This window comes from Geotrypetes seraphini, chromosome 19 (genome assembly GCF_902459505.1).
Source record: "Geotrypetes seraphini chromosome 19, aGeoSer1.1, whole genome shotgun sequence".
NCBI lineage: Eukaryota > Metazoa > Chordata > Amphibia > Gymnophiona > Dermophiidae > Geotrypetes > Geotrypetes seraphini.
Genome location: NC_047102.1, coordinates 498,181 through 517,336, shown reverse-complemented (window position 1 = coordinate 517,336; position 19,156 = coordinate 498,181). Strand labels below are relative to the sequence as shown.

General features: G+C 40.7%; 1 protein-coding gene across 3 annotated transcripts in view; it reads left to right on the top strand.

Annotated features, from left to right (window-relative positions):
- CSTF3 (cleavage stimulation factor subunit 3) overlaps positions 1 to 19,156 on the top strand; it is a 150,761-nt gene that overhangs the window by 98,168 nt on the left and 33,437 nt on the right. For all 3 annotated transcript variants that reach the window (XM_033927844.1, XM_033927842.1, XM_033927843.1), the window contains 6 exons: positions 9,416 to 9,482; positions 10,050 to 10,084; positions 11,702 to 11,828; positions 15,795 to 15,872; positions 16,880 to 17,042; positions 17,788 to 17,897. In XM_033927844.1, coding sequence (XP_033783735.1) covers positions 9,416 to 9,482; positions 10,050 to 10,084; positions 11,702 to 11,828; positions 15,795 to 15,872; positions 16,880 to 17,042; positions 17,788 to 17,897 — 580 coding nt within the window. The remainder of the gene's footprint in view (positions 1 to 9,415; positions 9,483 to 10,049; positions 10,085 to 11,701; positions 11,829 to 15,794; positions 15,873 to 16,879; positions 17,043 to 17,787; positions 17,898 to 19,156) is intronic.

The window sequence follows — 19,156 nt, the reverse complement described above, 5'->3', positions numbered from 1 at the left end:
CCCATAGGAATCAGCCTGTAGACCCTGAGAGCATTGGCCAAAGGTGACTGGCGAGTAATCGGCAGAGAGACTGGTAATGGAACCGGAAGCTGCCAGAAGACCCGGAGGCCAAAGAGGATCAGGGAGGACCCAGTGACAACTAGGAAGAACTGGAGGGACCTGGTCAGATGTATTAGCAGAATGTATTTTTAACCAACTACGAGTGGTGTTTTAGCAGAGCCCAGTAGAGGAAAGAAGTCCAGAAGTACCTGGGGACAGATGGTGTGACAGGTCATGACCACTTGGCCCGATCACAACCGTTTATCTTGTCTCACAGTCTCTGATCTGGAAATTTCAGTCCAGGAGTGTCTTTCAGATGTTCCTTGCAAGGGTTGTGATCTGTTTGGGGACAAGATTGAAGAAGTGGCTGATAAAATTTAAAAAAACACACACACCATGTCAACTTTGGCTAAGCTGAAAACTTCTTAGTCATCTTCTTCTAGAACAGGGGTCTCAAAGTCCCTCCTTGAGGGCTGCAACCCATTCGAGTTTTCAGGATTTCCCCAATGAATATGCATGAGATCTATGTACATGCGTTGCTTTCAATGCATATTCATTGGGGAAATCCCGACTGGATTACGGCCCTCAAGGAGGGACTTTGAGATCCCTGTTCTAGAAGATACTCTGCTCTATGTAGACATTCATACAACTATAACACAAAACATCATTATAGTCAGCCATCTTCATCATCCTCTAGGCTTGCTAGTCAGTGTTCCTATGCAAAACAACAAAAGACACAAAAGTCTTAACTTCATTTTCAGTCCAAACAGCAGTTGTCCTTTTCACTCTTTTCTAGAGAGCATTGCCAACAATCTCATTCTATCTCCTACTCCCTATTGGAGGCAAATTGCTCTATTTTCACCACAGATCAGTTAGTGTTTCAAGCTATTACTCAGGACTGTGCCCTACATCTGATCAAAAAGCCTCCTAACCACCTACCAAGAGAATCTCTTTTCAACTCCCTCCAGAAGATCCTCCTTTTCCAAGAACTCTTGGCTCTTCTTCAGCTAGATGCAATAGAACTTTTTCCTCTTAAAGAGAGGGGTTGAGGGTTCTACTCCAAGTATTTTCTGGATGTGTCCTGTACTGCTCTGGTGTGGACTGTGCTGTGTGCAGCTCTCGAGTTTTAGGATTAGGGGGAGACCCTGAGTATGTGCAGGCCCAGAGTTTTAGGGTTAAGGGGAGATCCCGAATATGTGCTGCCCCCGAGTGTTAGGGTTAGGAGGAGACTCTGTATGTGTAACTCCTGAGTATTAGGGTTCAGGGGAGATTCCCAAGTATGTGCAGTCCCGAGTGTTAGGGTAAGGGTTTTTTTTTTTTTTGTGGAATGGGTATTTTTTTTAATTATTACCGCTCATGGAGGGGAATTGTCCATTATGAGTAGGTGGGAATTGTCTGGAGAAAATTGACCTAGGTGGTAATTTTCCAGGTGGTAATTGGTGAGTGGGAACTGTCCAGTAAAAATTGTCTGAGTGGTTACTGACCTAGAACCTTCTGATATAAGGTCTTGCCCTTTGGGCTAGCCTCTGCTCTTCATGTTTTCACTAAATGCCTAGTAGTAGTTGTGGCAACCCTAAGCTCATGGGGTTTCATTTATTTCCCTACTTAGATGACTGGTTGATCAAGGTTTCATCATTCCAAGTAGTTCAGCATGCCATAATCTCATCTCCTCAAGCTTTTAGGGATTGCCGTCAGCTACCAAAAGTCACATCTAAAGCCATCTCTAATCTTGAGGTTCATAGGAGTACTCAAGGTCAGGCTTTTCTACCTGAGCAGAGAGTTGACAATCTCCACCTTCAAGCGCACTTCTGCATGCCAGATGTTAAACATGTTCAGTCGCATGACTTTAATAGTTCATGTGACCCTCTTTGCATGCCTTAAGAATATAAGAATTGCCACTGCTGGGTCAGACCAGTGGTCCATTGTGCCCAGCAGTCCACTTATGCAGCGGCCCTTAGGTCAAAGACCAATGCTCTAAATGAGTCCAGCCTAACCTGCGTACGTTCTAGTTTAGTAGGAACTTGTCCAACTTTGTCTTGAATCCCTGGAGGGTGTTTTCCCTTATAAAAGACTCCAGAAGAGCGTTCCAGTTTTCTACCACTCTCTGGGTGAAGAAGAACTTCCTTACATTTGTACAAAATCTATCCCCTTTCAACTTTATAGAGTGCCTTCTCGTTCTCCCTACCTTGGAGAGGGTGAACAACCTGTCTTTATCTACTAAGTCTATTCCCTTCAGTATCTTGAATGTTTCGATCATGTCCCCTCTGTCTCTTCTTTTCAAGGGAGAAGAGGCCCAGTTTCTCTAATCTCTCGCTGAATGGCAACTCCTCCAGCCCCTTAACCATTTTAGTCGCTCTTCTCTGGACCCTTTTGAGTAGTACCGAGCCTTTCATGTATGGTGACCAATGCTGGATGCAGTACTCCAGGTGAGGGCACCCCATGGCCCGGTACAGCAGCATGATAACCTTCTCTGATCTGTTCGTGATCCCCTTCTTTATCATTCCTAGCATTCTGTTCACCCGTTTTGCCGCCGCCACCGCCGCACATTGCGTGGATGGCTTCATCAACTTGTCGATCAGAACTCCCAAGTCCCTTTCCTGGGAGGTCTCTCCAAGTACTGCCCTGGACATCCTGTATTCGTGCATGAGATTTTTGTTAACTACATGCATCATTTTACACTTATCCACGTTGAACCTCATTTGCCATGATGATGCCCATTTCTCGAGCTTGATTATGTCACGTTGCAGATTATGTCACTTCAGAATTCCATAGCGGACCTTATCAACACAATGGTTCCAAACCAAGGGATCCCTCTCTGCTCCAGTTTGTTACCCCAAATCTACGGCACTCTCTCCAGTGGTGGATAAAAGTAGTATGCCAGAGCACATTTGCAGTCTAAGGTGTGAAAGGCTGCTTCTCTGGAATGAGATGCTTTGGTGCTAGGCTGAGGAGTTCATGACTATCTCCATACTCAGGGAGTGTGATCTTGTCATGAACAGAGACTCTATATCAATTTTCTAAGCTGTGAACAATAGAGAATGCTCTCAAATCAATCCAGAACCGCCTCCTTCAACAGGTAGTACTCGTCCTTATGAACAGCCAGGTTGCCATGTTCTGTTTGAACAAACAAGGAGGCATGGGATTTTATTCTCTTTATTTGGAGACAGTCAAGATTTGGAACTGGGTCACTGTTTGTGGGATACTTTTCAGGGCTGTTTACTTGGTAGGGAAGCAGAATATGTTTGCAGACAAGTTGAGCAGGCTTCTTCAGTCTCACAAATGATCTCTCAATATGATAATCTTGCGTCCAGTTTTTCTCTAGATGTGGAATGCCAGACATAGATCTCTTCACTTCCCTTTGAAAAAGCAAACTTTCACAATTCTGTTTCAGACTTTTTGCCCCCAATCACATTACCTCTTTCCCACATGCATCACTTTAGAAACATAGAAACATGATGGCAGATAAAGGCCAAATGGCCCATCCAGTCTGCTCTTCCACAGTAACCATTGCACTTGCTCACATTAAACGTTATCTGCCATTTTGACGCCCTTTCTTCTGAACTATTAGCTATGTGATGCTGGGTTCTATGTTAAGAGTCACTGCTCAGGAAAAAGATCTAGGTGTCATTGTTGAGGATACATTGAAACCCTTAGCTCAATGTTACTCCCAAATCACTGTATCCTTAATAGATGTCCAACTGACTCTCTCCCTGTGCGGGCTCCAGGCTCCAAGTGTCTGCTAATCCAGAACAATTGAAGTATACGCACCTCACAGTACTCTATTGTCTTAGTCTTCTGTTCCCTGTTGTTAATTGTTATGTATGTTACCATGTAACCCGTTCTGGGCTCCTTGGGGAGGACGGGATATAAATCAAATTAAATAAATAAATGTGTGGTGGTAGCGGCTAAGAAAGCAAATAGAATGTTAGGAATTATCAAGAAAGGAGTGGGAAGCAAAGATGAAAATGTTATAATGCCCTTGTATCACGCTATGGTATGGCCACACCTTGAATGCTGTGTGCAGTTCTGGTTGCCATATCTCAAAAAAGATATGGTGGAATTAGAAAAGGTTCAGAGAAGGGCAACAAAAATGATAAAAGGGATGGGACAACTTCCCTATGAGGAAAGGCTAAAAGTGGCTAGGGCTCTTCAGCTTGGAGAAGAGCTATCTCAGGGGTGATATGATAAAGGTCTATAAATTAATGAGTAGAGTGGAAAGGGTAGATGTGAATGGATTGTTCACTCTTTCCAAAAATACTAGGACTAGGGGGCATGCGATGAAGCTACTAAGTAGTAGATTTAAAACAAATCAGAGAAAATATTTCTTCATACAACGTGTAATTAAATTCTGGAATTTATTGTCGGAGAATGTGATGAAATCAGTTAGCTTAGCAGGGTTTAAGAACATAAGAACAGACTTACTGGGTCAGACCAATGGTCCATCAAGCCCAGTAGCCTGTTCTAACGGTGGCCAATCCAGGTCACTAGTACCTGGCCAAAACCCAAGGTGTAGCAATATTCCATACTACCGATACAGGGCAAGCAGTGGCTTCCCCCGTGTCTTTCTATGGACTCTTCCTCCAGGAACTTGTCAAGTTTTATTAGGGTTTTATATACCGCCTATCAAGGTTATCAAAGCGGTTTTACAATCAGGTACTCAAGCATTTTCCCTATCTGTCCCGGTGGGCTCACAATCTATCTAATGTACCTGGGGCTATGGAGGACTGAGTGACTTGCCCAGGGTCACAGGAACTTGTCCAAACCTTTCTTAAAACCAGCTATGCTATCCACTCTTACCACATCCTCTGGCAACGCGTTTCAGAGCTTAACTATTCTCTGAGTGAAAAAAGATTTCCTCCTATTGGTTTTAAAAGTATTTCCCTGTAACTTCATTGAGTGTCCTCTAGTCTTTGTAATTTTAGATGGGGAGAAAAATCGATCCACTTGTACCCGTTCTACTCCACTCAGGATTTTGTAGATTTCAGTCATATCTCCCCTCAGCCGTCTCTTTTCCAAGCTGAAGAGCCTTAACTGTTTTAGTGTTTCCTCATACAAGAGGAGTTCCATCCCCTTTACCATCTTGGTCGCTCTTCTTTGAACTTTTTCTAGCACCACTATATCTTTCTTGAGATAAGGAGACCAGAATTGAATGCAATACTCCAGATGAGGTCGCACCATGGAGCGATACAGAGGCATTATAACATTCTTAGTCTTATTAGCCATCCTTTTTTAAATTTTTAAATTACTGTATTATTTATTCATTTTATCAACAAATTTTACAAGTATCCACTTGTTCTTGAAATACAGAGAATAAGGCATTAAAACAAAAGAAGAAACAAAGGGAATTAACAATATCCCAACAAATTATTATCTCTTCCTCAGACCACAAAGAGAACACCAGGGGGAATAAAAATGATAAGGAGATCGTCAATAAATGAGTATATAAGGTATTGAGGAATAAGTTTAACGGGTTACATCATCTGTCTTTCTTTATATCATCCTTGAGTTTCCTTGACCAGCTTATTAGTATCCAGAAAGGCCTTAAGTTGTTCAGGAGCAAATAAGACATATTTTGTGCCAACATATTTAACTAAACATTTACATGGGTAACTTAGCAAAAAAATAGCCTTCAATGCCATAACTTCTTGTCTCATATTCAGGAATAATTTCCTGAGCCATCCCTTTTTTAATAATTCCTAGCATTGTATTTGCTTTTTTTGGCTGCCACCGCAGCACATTGGGCGGAAGGTTTCATTGTATTGTCTACGATGACACCCAGATCCTTTTCTTGGGTGCTAATCCCCAAGGTGGACCCTAGCATCTGGTAACTGTGATTCAGGTTATTCTTCCTAATGTGCATCACTCTGTATTTGTCCACATAGTAACTTGACAGCAGATAAAGACCTGAACAGTCTATCCAGTCTATAGTTAAAGGTCCAGAAATAACTAAGAAAAAAGACAATTTAATGTAATAATGAATTTATAATGTGTGTAAATATTGGTCAGACTGGATAGACTGTTCAATACAGGCAGTCCCCAAGTTACAAACGTCTGACTTAAGTATGACTCATACTTAAGAATGTGGTCGTGGCTTCATTTGATTTCACTGAGCAGTATTTCCAGTGGGGCATGGATTCTTACACTTTTCCTGCAACACGTTCAGGAATAAAGCATGGCCATATTAAGAACAGTGTGTGGTTGTACATGCTGTATCTTAGAGGGAACTTTGGTTCTTTTGTCAGCTGGGAGCAGAGGTAAGCAGCAAGAATCTTAAAATTTACAAGTTCTGAGTTACATACAAATCTGACTTAACAGCTTTAAAAACGTGACTCATTCTTAACCCGGGGTCTGCCTGTGCTGTTGTGGATCTGGCCATTAGAGGACGATGTTTGCTGTATAATGTGTTCTTTCTTGTACAATCCCACTTTATTCCGGGACCCAGTGGGTTATTTCCGTCCATACGCCAGGACTTTGTAGGAAGCCTCAAACTTCAGAGGCTTTATCCCCCCTCCCCCTCCCCCTCATACCTCATCACTGAGCATGCTTCTTATCTTGCCAGTTTTCCTTACTACAAGCCAGGCTGTAGGAGCTTATCTTTTTTGCTCTTGTTTAATTTTGTGGAATTTTAGTATTTTTTGTTTGCAGTTTTCGTCCTCATGCTGTAGAGTTTCCCTGCGGGGACATCCTTGACTGTGGGAGATCGCAGATCTTTGGAAAAAGTAAGCTCCCTGGACAGCCTGCACTTCAGATCGGGACTCAGGGACCATTCCCTTTGGGGTTTTCTTACCCCAGGTTCGGCCACTAGTGGGTAGCGCGCAGGCTGAGCGGTTCTGTTGAGGCATGACCAGGATCGGAGCCAGACTGCGTACCTCCACTAGGCATCTGCGTGATGTGTCCGAGAGAGGTGGAGGTCTCCGGCCATGAGGGTCAGGCCAGTGGGGCAGTCAGAAGAGGTAAAATCCGGATTGCCAGGTCTTTGAGGCAGATGATCTCCCTTGGAGCAGTTTTCTGCTCTGTCTGCGGTGTCTTTCCATTCAACACATTTCACAGTGTTCCTGTCAGCACATGTTTTCCGTGAGCACAAGCTAACAGCTTGAATCAGAGATTTTGGGAGGTCTTTAAAAAGGGGTTTTACAAACAACCAAATACACTCTAAATTTAATCTCCTTCTACTGATGAGAGGGAAGCCAAATTGCCTTAAATAAATAAAGTCCATATCAAAAACCACGCACTTCTTTTGGCTGGATCTGGAGCACAACTTTGTAATCCAATATAGACTCCTTAATGAGCGTGAGGTGATCCAAAAAAATCCAAACACATTAAACATTTTGGAATGATAGGGATGCATGCAGTCACAATTAAGTATGGTGTTACGGTCAGTGGCCTTGCGATATATAGAAGTTTTCACCCGATCTCTCAATTGTATCAAGATGTCTAAGAAGGAGATCTGTGTGTTGCTATAGGTTAGCTCAGATTTAATAGATATATGCATATGATTCAACTGGTCCACAAAACATTTCAATTCATCCTCTGCACCAGCCCCCAAAAACAGAATATCATTTATATTACGCTACCACCCCACCACCTTCTGAAATGCTGCCAAAGGATAAATCAGCAGTTCTTCCAAATGGCGATAGAGGGGGTAAAGGTTGCTCCTATCGCCACACTCTTCTTTTGGAAGAAAAATTGATCTTTATACAAAAAAATAGTTCTTAGTCAATGCTATCTTGGTCAAAGATGTCAAAAATTCAGCTGGAATTAATTGAATAGCCTCATTTTTTAGCGCCTTGTAAGTATTGAGGTCTTTTTCTTCTTCATATTTATTTAAGACAATTTGGCTTCCCTCTCACCAGTAGAAGGAGATTAAATTTACAGTGTATTTGGCGGTTTATTTATCTCATCTAGTGTTATTAAGTTTTTACAAACAACCAACACTAGGATCACTTAAACAATATTCCCATAAAATGCAACAGAATAGAAAGAAGCAACACATATGAAACAAAGTTAATGGTCAAAGTAAAAAGAATGCCACATCTTTTGGAGCACTGTTTGGGGGGGTCCACAGTTACACTGCCCCCTTCTGTCAGTGCTTTTTGTTTCTACTGTTTTCACTGTTATTGTCATTCAGGCTACTGATGTGTGATATCCTGATTTGATTATGTTTCCTTGTTGCTGTTTTGCATTTATAATTATGAGCAGAATACTCTTACCGTATTTTTTGGACCATAAGATGCACCTGACCATAAGTCACACCCATCTGTAGAGGAGGAAAAAATCAAGAAAAAAAATTTGATTCAGAATTTTTTTTCTTCTTGGTTTTTACTCCTCTACACATAGGTACATCTGGTGGTCTGGTGCTGGGAAGCCCAAAGCAGCCTGCAGCTCAAAGCCCAAAACAGCCCGAAGAAGCAGCCTGTAGCCGAAAGCCACCCCCCCCCCCCCCCAGTACCTTTTTTAAGTAGCGGTGGTCCAGTGTGGTGTCACAGAACGGCACAGGACCAGGCAGGAAGTGCAAAGGTTGTGCTCCTGCATTGTGCATCGTTCTGCAAAGAGGCAGCCATCCAGCAGGAGACCGCGCTGGACCATCGCCACTGAAAGGCACTGGGGGGGTGCGCGGTGTATTCGGTCCATAAGACCCCCTTTTTGGGGGTGGAAAAAGTGCATCTTATGGTCCGAAAAATATGGTACTTTTCAGGGAGTGTCCCCGTACCTCTCTTTCTTTTGTTTTTATCCTCTACAGATATTCCTGGATGCTTTGCTATTGACTGGTAAGATGAGAAGCATGCTCAGTGATGAGGTATGAGGGGGAGGGTTTAAAGCCTTTGAAGTTTGAGGCTTCCTATAAAGTCCTGGTGAGTGTGGATTTTCAAGAAAGAAGATTAGCAAAGGTAAGAATCTAATCTTTCGTTCCAGAGCTGGTGGGCAGTGAGCCCATATGAAAGGGACTTCTGCAGTCTTAGAAGAGAATTGAAGGCTGGGTAGGGGTGGGAGAGCAGTTTTAGGTTTGGGTTGAGACTGGATTGGGCTGCTTGGGGGTGAGGGAGGGCAGGAGGGTGTGTGCTGAGTTGTCCCCATTCTCACAGTTGCTTCCTTGCATTTCAGTGTGTGTTAGCTAGCTTATATTTAGTGAAAAAGAGTTTCTTTATATCCTCTTTCAAAATAATGAGTTCTATCATTGCAAAGGCTAAGATTTGATCAGGTTCACATTTCCCACAAAGACCATTCACGTCGCACAGTGCACACTATAAAGGCTGGTATATCAGGTAGACTTTACAGAAATATTAAGCAATTTTTCAACAAATAGTAATGCTTTCAAATGTACACATGCCTTGGATTATAATCTGCTAAACTGTGTTTTATTAATCATTTACTCTAGAGAAAAAATGGCTCAAGCATATGACTTTGCTTTAGATAAAATCGGCATGGAAATTATGTCCTACCAGGTAAGGGTTGTTGAATACTTCACTTAATATATGCATTATGAAATGAAATTATTCTCCTACCAATGGACTTGAATGTACAATAGCCTTGATAATTTGTTTTGGTCTACTGGCCGGTTGGCTGTCTAAATGCTTATTTTATGTCTTGTCTTGAACATGTATAAGCATGAATTGGCAAGAAGAGGGTTTAGATCAGTGTTTCCCAACCCTGTCCTAGAGGACCCCCAGGCTAGCCCTAATGAATATACATGAGAGAGATTTGCATATAATGGAAGTGACAGGCATGCAAATCTGCTCCATGCATATTCATTAGGGCTAGCCTGAAAACCCGATTGAGCTGTTGGGCCTCCAGGACCACTGGTTTAGATAAATTGTATTTATAGAGGTTTTGAGAAATAATTTATGTAACTCTTCTGTTTTACACTTCATATATGTACCTTGATAGCCATCCCATTTTCTTGAGGGCCCAGATGAAATAAGAATTTCTGCCTGCGTCTAGCTTTCTCAGTCAGCAAATGTAAATGAAATAATCATGGCTGTGTAAGCAATATTTTTCCTTTCATTTTGCAGATTTGGGTGGATTACATCAATTTTCTGAAAGGAGTGTAAGTTTCAATGATTTCTTTTTGCTACTTGCATTTTACAGTTTATGTCAGTAACATCTGGTGAGATAAGTTCCCAGTCCATCATTTGACTATTTTCTTCTTCTGATAACAATGTGAATAACATTCTCCAAACAGCACTTTTGTAGCTTAGAAGCTTTATAACTTAGCTTCTTTTACTGGACTCTAAACAATTTACAGCACAATACTTCCTAAATAAAAAGGCATATAACATTAAACTCATGCTGAATAAATTTAGTTTCTTCTCTATTTGATGTACCATGTAAACTTTGGGGGACAGTGGTATACCAGGTAACCCCCCCCCAAAAAAAAAAAAATTACCATATTCATTTAAAATATCCAGTTCTAACAGGCTGAGAGTAAAAGACTGTTTAAAAGATATTTTAACCTCTCACTGCAAGACTAAGCTCTGTCTGAGACATCCCTATCCTTACTTATTTCCTGTAGTTTTCAAGTTTATTAGGCTTTTATATACCACCTATCAAGATTATCTAAGTGGTTTATAATCAGGTACTCAAGTATTTTCCCTATCTGTCCTGGTGGACTCACAATCTATCTAACATACTTGAGGCTATGGAGAACTGAGTGACTTGCCCAGGGTCACAAGGAGCAGCATGGGGTTTGAACCCACAACCCCAGGGTGTTGATGCTGTAGCTTTAACCACTGCACCACACTCTCCTCCACACTCCTCTCCTGTAGCAGAGAAGGGAATTTCCCAGATCAGGCTTTCCCTGTACAATACAGTCTCTCCACCAAGGCAGGCATCCTCTGCTCCAAAAAGATCCTGGTTCCCCCCCCAAAAAAACAAACAAACAAACAAAAAAAACTTGTCTAGAAGGTACAATTATCTTTCTTGGGGGTCTGAAGTTTTCACAAACAAAAATAAAGCAAAGCCATCTTGAATGAAACACTCATCTTTAGAAATTCAAGTGATAGTGGTAAACTATGGTCATGGTTAAACATCCCCAGTGGTGCATCTTACCAAAAAGGAACACTGTAGGTAGAAGGGCTTTATATTCCCCCAGACCTTCCAGAATGGTAACTTCACCTTCCAAAGGGACATAGAAAGGCCTAGGTGAAAGGATTGCCTGGGAATTATAAAGAATAATTTTCTTCTTATAGTTGGGGGATCAAGGCAAATGGAGAATATGGGAGGATATTGCATTCGTTATAGTGTGGCGGAAGCAGGGAGAAATCTCCTGTAGATCGAAGGATTGTTATTGTGGAGGCAGAGGGCTGGAGAAAGGTTGATTTTCTTTGCCTCCAGTAGGAAGAAAGACAAAAATGCCTCATACTATTAACTTTGGGCTATTCACTATTCACTTAGCATGGCAGATAACACCATAGTTGACATGATAGCTAGTTATTTAGTGAGGATTCAAAATTTGCATGAACAGGCCAATAAACATTTGTGAAGCAACACTCAGAACAGTCAGAATTCCTTTCCCAAGAGGGCTTTACTATCCATGTTTATGCCATTAGTAACAAATGGACTAGTGGGCTTTACCCATTTCCTTTTTTCATCTAATCAATACTTGTCTTTTTACTGGCCAGTCTTTGAGATAGAAATGGTACTCATAGTTACTTTACTTTTCTAGAGAAGCTGTGGGATCTTATGCAGAGAACCAGCGAATAACAGCAGTTCGAAGGGTGTATCAGCGAGGATGTGTAAACCCAATGATCAATATTGAACAATTATGGAGAGACTATAATAAATATGAAGAGGTAAATAGGGAAAATTATAACTGATTTTTGGTTCACCAATTAACATATTTCCCCTAAATGGTAAATTCATAATATTCACTTTTCCATTTTTTCCTTCACATTTCATTTCTCTCTCCTTAAGAAATGTGTATTAAATTAAATTATATTCTCAAAGGACAAGCAGGCAGTGTCATCCATGGAGTCCAGTATGGACATGTAACAAAGTATACTGTCACTTTAAAACATTAGCACAGTCTATATCACATATGTGTCTTCTCGCCCTGCGTTGGCTCATAGGACCTTCAGTTCTTCATTTTCTGTGGAGCAAACAAGTTGTATTTTTTAACACACTCCTGTGGGTGGTAAATTTTTCTCTTCAAGTGCCTTTCCTCATATTTTTTCATTTTAATATATTTAATATAATTTTCTCCTCATTTTGGTGATTTTCTTTTTTGGGGGTCTTTGGGTAGCTTTCCACCTTCATCAAGGCTGGAAACTTTGACTCATTTTTGAGAACGGTTCTACTCGCCTCCCCCCCCCCCCTTACAATTGAGTCCTTTGACTTAGTGTTGGTGGTCTTCCCATCGATGTCCCCGACGCCCAGCGCTCTCAATGTAACAGGCCCAGACTCGGATGCATACAAAGCAGAAATACTCAATAACTACTTCTGCTCAGTCTTCACCTGCGAAGCGCCAGGATTCGGTCCTCAGCTACAGACAAGGGGGGGTTCGGAATACTCATTCCGGGACATGGAAGGGTTCTTGAGTAGGCAGGCTAGTTGGGAGGGAGGGTTCTTGAGTGGGCAGACTTGTTGGGCCGTCGGCCCTTTTCTGCCATCATATTCTATGTTTATATGACCATCTCAGGTTCAAACTCTCACAACTGGTGTGTGCAGTGTCTAGGTCCTGAGTACTGGGGCACTTCTTGTAATATCTGTGCTTGCATGCAAAAGAGGACTCTAAAGGCTTGCCAAATTCTGTTTGAGAAGCTGTTTGGGTTTGCTTCTATCATATCTACAGACCCATTATCAGCCCAGGAGCCTCCTCCATAGACGCCGGCATCTACTCAGATCTCTCCATCCACTTGTCTGAGCTCAATGTTTCTAGCACAACTCCTTAGAGTAGAGACAGTCTTGAAATGTGCTCATAGCTCACATGCTTATGCCAGCACTCCTCCTGAGAGAGAAGGCAGAACCTTGGACAGATTTGGCAGATGGGTTTTTCAGTCATCCTTGCTCACTAACTGCATAGTAAACTATAATTTCTATCTGACTTTTTACCTAAAGTCTTTCAGAACATAAGAATAGCTTTACTGGGTCAGACCAATGGTCCACCAAGCCCAGTAGCCCGTTCTCACGGTAGCCAATCCAGGTCCCTAGTACCTGGCCAAAACCCAAGGAGTAGCAACATTCCATGCTACCGATCCAGAGCAAACAGTGGCTTCCCCATGTCTTTCTCAATAACAGACTATGGACTTTTCCTCCAGAAAATTGTCCAAACCTTTCTTAAAACCAGCTACGCTATCCGCTCTTACCACAACCTCTGGCAATGTGTTCCAAAGCTTAAAACTTTAAGTGAAAAAATTTTTCCTCCTATTGGTTTCAAAAGTATTTCCCTATAACTTCATCATAGTAACATAGTAGTAACATAGTAAATGACAGCAGATAAAGACCTGAACGGTCCATCCAGTCTGCCCAAAAGTTATACTCATTAAAAAATACATGATTAGATTAACTTGTCTCTTCCTTGATATTTCTGGGCCATGGACTGTAAAGTCTGGTATTGTCCTAGGTTCCAAATGTCCCCTAGTCTTTGTAATTTTTGACGGAGTGAAAAATCAATCCACTTGTATCTGCTCTACTCAACTCAGGATTTTGTAGACTTCAGTCATATCTGCCCTCAGCCGTTTCTTTTCCAAGCTGAAGAGCCCTAACCTTTTTAGTCTTTCTTAATACAAGAGGAGTTTCATCCCCTTTATCATCTTGGTCGCTCTTCTTTGAACCTTTTCTAGTGCCACTATATCTTTCTTGAGATAAAGAGACCAGAATTGAACGCAGTACTCCAGGTGAGGTCACACCATGGAGTGATACAGGGGCATTATAACATTCTTAGTCTTGTTAATCATCCCTTTTTAACAAGCCTAGTTTCCCCTCCTCCTATAACTCAGTAATTGGGATCCCATCCCACTCCAGTTATTTCTATTAACTCAGAATGAAGGTTTACTCCTTCATCCCGTTCTGCGTTCATTAGCGCTCAGAAAAATTTGCAAGAGGATATTGGGAGACTGGGCATCAAAATGGTAGATGACGTTTAATATGAGCAAGTGCAAAATGATGCATGTGGGAACGAGGAACCTGAACTATAGCTGCATTATGCAGGGTTTCACGTTAGGCGTCACTACCCAGGAAAAGGATCTAGGTGTCATCATAAATAATATGTTGAAAGTCTCTGCTCATTGGGCTAAGAAAACAAATAGAATGTTAGGAGTTATCAGGAAAGGAATGGAAAAGAAAAATGAAAATATATAATGTCTTTGAATTGCTCCATGATGCAGCTGTACCTCAAATACCATGTGCAATTCTGGTCACTGCATTTCAAAAAAGATGTAACTGAATTAGAAAAGGTACAGAGAAGGGCAACAAAAATGATGAAGAGAATGGGACAACTTCCCTTTGAGGACAAGCTAAAGAGGCTAGGGCACTTCAACTGGGAGGAAAGACCGCTGAGAAAAGATATGATAGAGGTCCATAAAATACTGCGTGGAGTGGAATGGGTAGATGTGAATCATTTGTTTACTCTTTCAAAAAATACTAGACTAGGGGACATGTGATGAAGCTACTACAAACTGAAGAAAATACTTCTTCACTTAACATGTAATTAAACTCTGGAATTTGTTGCCAGAAAAAGTAGTGAAAGCAGTTGTTAGGTGCCATTGACTCATGTTTGTGTCCTAGTGACTTGATAATATCATCAAGTTTTCATGGCAGCATACAGAATTAGATTGTCGGGCCTTTCTTCTGTTCGATGTTGTCATATCCTCCGTCTCCAACACTGCTCATCTGCTGCTGCTCAGATGGGGTGGTACATCATTAGTCTGACATCTCCGCTGAAGCTGAAACCTGTCTGCCCTTCACAGATGCGCACAAGCCCGAGTGGCACGACAAGCCCATGTGCCATGCTGTTAGCAGGGTTTAAAAAAGGTTTGGATAATGTCTCGAAAGAAAAGTTCATAAGCCAGTATTAAGATGGAGTTGGGAAAATTCACTGCCTATTTTTAGGATAAGTAGCATAAAATCCATTTTACTCTTTTGGGATGTTACCAGGTACTTGTAACCTGGGTTGGCCACTGTTGGAAACAGGATACTGAGCTTGATGGATCTTCGGTCTGTCCCAGGATGAGAACTCTTATGGAAATGTGTATTTCTGAACTGCATATCTTTCTTAAAATTTGTATTCTGTGTTGACACCTAGTGACTTAAAATATAATGTTTTCTACTGGTTGCTATGTGTACACCATCCTACTGGTAGACAAATACAGCAATGCCAGTCCCTTTGGTACAATATCACTCAGTGTTTTAAATGCAAAATGTGGATTGCTGGGCGAGATGGACCTCTGGTCTGCCTCAGCGGAGGCAACTTCTTATGTTTTTATATATATATAAAGACAGACATGAACAAAGGGTTGAAAAAAATTGCATGAGCCATGTTCCTCAAGCTTTCTTCCCTTTGTTTTTATGGAACAGATTGTTATTTCCAATTTTTCAAGAATTTTGAATTAAAATGGTCATATTTGAGGATTTTTCACACATGTTTGTAATATAGTAATCTGTGATGATATAGTTACCTTAGCATATATAATTAGAATGTGCATGGTATAATTAGGTGCTGTTTAGTTTTACTTGCATAAGTCTGTAATTTTAAAGTGTGTTTTTAAAAATTAAATATTACAGCATTTATGAATGAACATATTTTTCTTCACTTTCAACAGGGTATCAATGTTCATCTTGCTAAGAAAATGATTGAAGATCGTAGTAGAGACTATATGAATGCTAGACGAGTAGCCAAGGTAGAGATTTCAGCTCCTGTACTCCATTTCTTGACTTTAACTGTTAGCTGTTGCCCTTTGATTTGTTGGAATGCCAGAGTGGATTGTTAAAGGGAGATGAATAAATGTATATTTTTGGTAACCTAAACAGAATTTGAACAACTTAATCATGTAAAAAAGAAATAATCCTAGAATTACTAGTTTAGTAACGTTATCTAAATATTTGAAATTAGATACTGTACTTTGAATTTGATTGTAGCTATTTTTACTTGTATTTTGATGTGAATGATAGGTTGTTATAAATTGCTATGGGCAGTCTATGGATATGCAATTTAAGAGTGTAATATAGCAAAGTACTTGAGGGGAAAGACCTTTTTCCTTGGGGCCTCCTTGAACTAGTCATCTTCAGGGCAATTAACCCTGCCCTTCTGACTCGGCTGCCCCTAGATCACTCCCTCCCTCCCTCCCTTTGCAATAAACTGGCTAAATAACATTCTTTTTGCCGTTTATCCCTGGATTCTATATTTGGTGCTAAAAAATTGGTGCCCAACTTTGTGTCCACATCAGATGGAACATCAGTAATTGGGTGCTAGCAACTAATTATTAATTGTCTTTCCCCCCAAATTGTGCCCAACTTCATTCATGTGGATGAGAAAATGGGGCATGTCAGAAGCATTCCAAAGCCGGTGCAATGCTATAAAGTGTGCTCAACCTTTATCAATACTTTTTGGGCGCCTTCCCTCCTTAGCGCACATATTTTGTTCTCTTTAACATCTCACCCACGTTTTACTTGGGCATATGTAGTGGCTAGTCTGCATGGCCTAAGAAACAGGAACCAGGCTCAATTCCTTTTGCAGCTCCTTGTGTCTCTGGGCAAGTCACTTAATCTTCTATTGCCCCAGGTACTAAAAGAGCACAGAAAGGCAGTATATCAAATTCTCTTTCCTTTTAAATATCCTTCACTGCAGGTTTCCTTTAATTCTTTTCCATAATAAGCTGCTGAAAATACCAAAATATTTATTTTTCAGGAATATGAAACTGTGATGAAAGGTCTTGATCGTAATGCACCCTCTGTACCTCCCCAAAATACCCCCCAAGAAGCACTACAGGTAGAGATGTGGAAGAAATATATACAGTGGGAAAAGAGTAATCCACTCCGTACAGAAGACCAAACTCTTATAACAAAAAGAGGTAATGTTTTTAGAGATTTTAACTAGTTGAATACATTTCTCAATCATTTATTAATGTTAACAAAGAAGAATCCAAATGTAATTATTGGTGCACAGACAGTCTTGCAATAAGCAATACGAGTTCATACTATCAGAGTGAAAGTGAATATTTCTCATGTGATCTTTCACATAAATCTCAGTTGTACTCATTTTTCTAATATTCTATTATATTATTTTATGACTTTTTTTGCTTGTTTTTGTTTACAAATTTGATTAAAATGGTGTGGTAGCTGTGTTAGTCCACTTTTAAACAGAAGAAATAAGATGACACCTTTTTTTATTGAAGCATGATTTTGATTAGCTTTTGAGTATAACTCTTCCTCCTACTTGAGATCTGACCTAGGTCATATCATTCTGAATGAAGAGGGTAGTGTGAGGACAGAGAATGTTCCCTCTAAGCTGAGCAGGTGTCCTCCAGCTGCATTGCTACCACTAGGGGGTGGAATATTTTCAGTCGCTAAGGACAGGTATGTTCCCTGGAGTCCTGCAGAACTTGCCTGTCCCTCACAATTGAAAAATGTGACAGTAAAACAGCACCCTCTATTGGTGAGACTGTGGGTGGAGGACTCCTGCTCAGCTTAGAGGGAACAGCTATTTTGGAGCTATTGCATTCTCTCCACTTGTGTTAGTTCTCAGAGCATTGGGGCTTGGGAGTTAGCCCTTGGATTGCCTTTGCTGATTTACTTTCTTCTTTTTCATTACAACAGTTATGTTTGCTTACGAGCAGTGTCTGTTGGTTCTTGGCCACCATCCGGACATCTGGTATGAGGCTGCACAGTATCTTGAGCAATCTAGTAAGCTCTTGGCTGAAAAAGGGGTAAACAGTTTATTTTGACTACACCTCACTATTTGTATTCTGTATAATCTTAAAAGGTATGGATTATTCTCTAGCAAAGATTTAGCACTTTATGTTTGTAAATAAAATTGTGCCATTCTTGTGGCTGAAAATAAGTATAAAAACAGAATTGACTGTTTCTCATTCCAAGCTAAGTCCTGAAGCTCTATTGTAAATAGTTTGTATCTTATATGGCCAATGAAATCGACTGCTCGATCGCCCCTATTTGCCTATTAAACTTCTAGGCATGACACTTTATAGTAAACTAACTTACCATCAACAAATAGGTTCTGTAGTACAAAAATGCTATCACCAATCTTCTGGAAACTTCATTCTTAAACATTTTAATACACTCGCTAGTCATTTCTCGACTAGACTATTGTAATGCGTTATGTAAGAGAATAACCCAAAAAGAACTCAAAAGACTGCAAATAATTCAAAATACTGTGGTTAAACTCTTATCTAAGGCCAAAAAATTTGACCATGTAACACAACTCCTGATAAATGCACATTGGTTTGCTTTATTTATTTATATCACGCCCTTACCCAGGGCGGGTTACAAACTAACATACAAAAATACATACCAGATCGATAATAAATACACCTACAAATAGAGCAAAAAATATAAAAAATAAAATACATAGGAGGCCAGCACCTCACTGACATCATCTCTTCCTCATAAACCACACATCTGGCAAAAAACATGCCATTTAAGCAATCTTTTAAAATCCTGTATATTCTGTTGCCGATGAATGTATTCAGGGAGGTTATTCCATTCCCTCGGCCCTATACAATGGAATATAGTATCCCTAGATAATATTAGCAGTTCTAATTGTTCTGCAGATCGAAGTGGACGAGACAGAACATATGGGAGAATGCTCTCAACAAGATGTTTAGGAGCCAAGTTATGCAAGCACACATATAAACGGTTAGCAATAGCTTAAGGCGAATCTTATCTATCAACTTCACATAATGTTCCATCATATGTTCTCGTCTCCCCACTGAATTTTGGGCTACCTGGAGCACACACAGTGCCGACCTTTGTACACCCAGGAGTACCAAACTACAGTAACCAAGAACCAAAAGAACAATTGGCTGCAGAACTATTTGAAACAAATGGGATGACATTTACCAGATGGAGTTGAAAGAACACCTTCCGCACTACTGCCTGCAACTGCCCCTTAAATGTGAGCCCTGAGTCCACAAGAACACCTAGAAATTTCACCTTCTGCATTACCGGC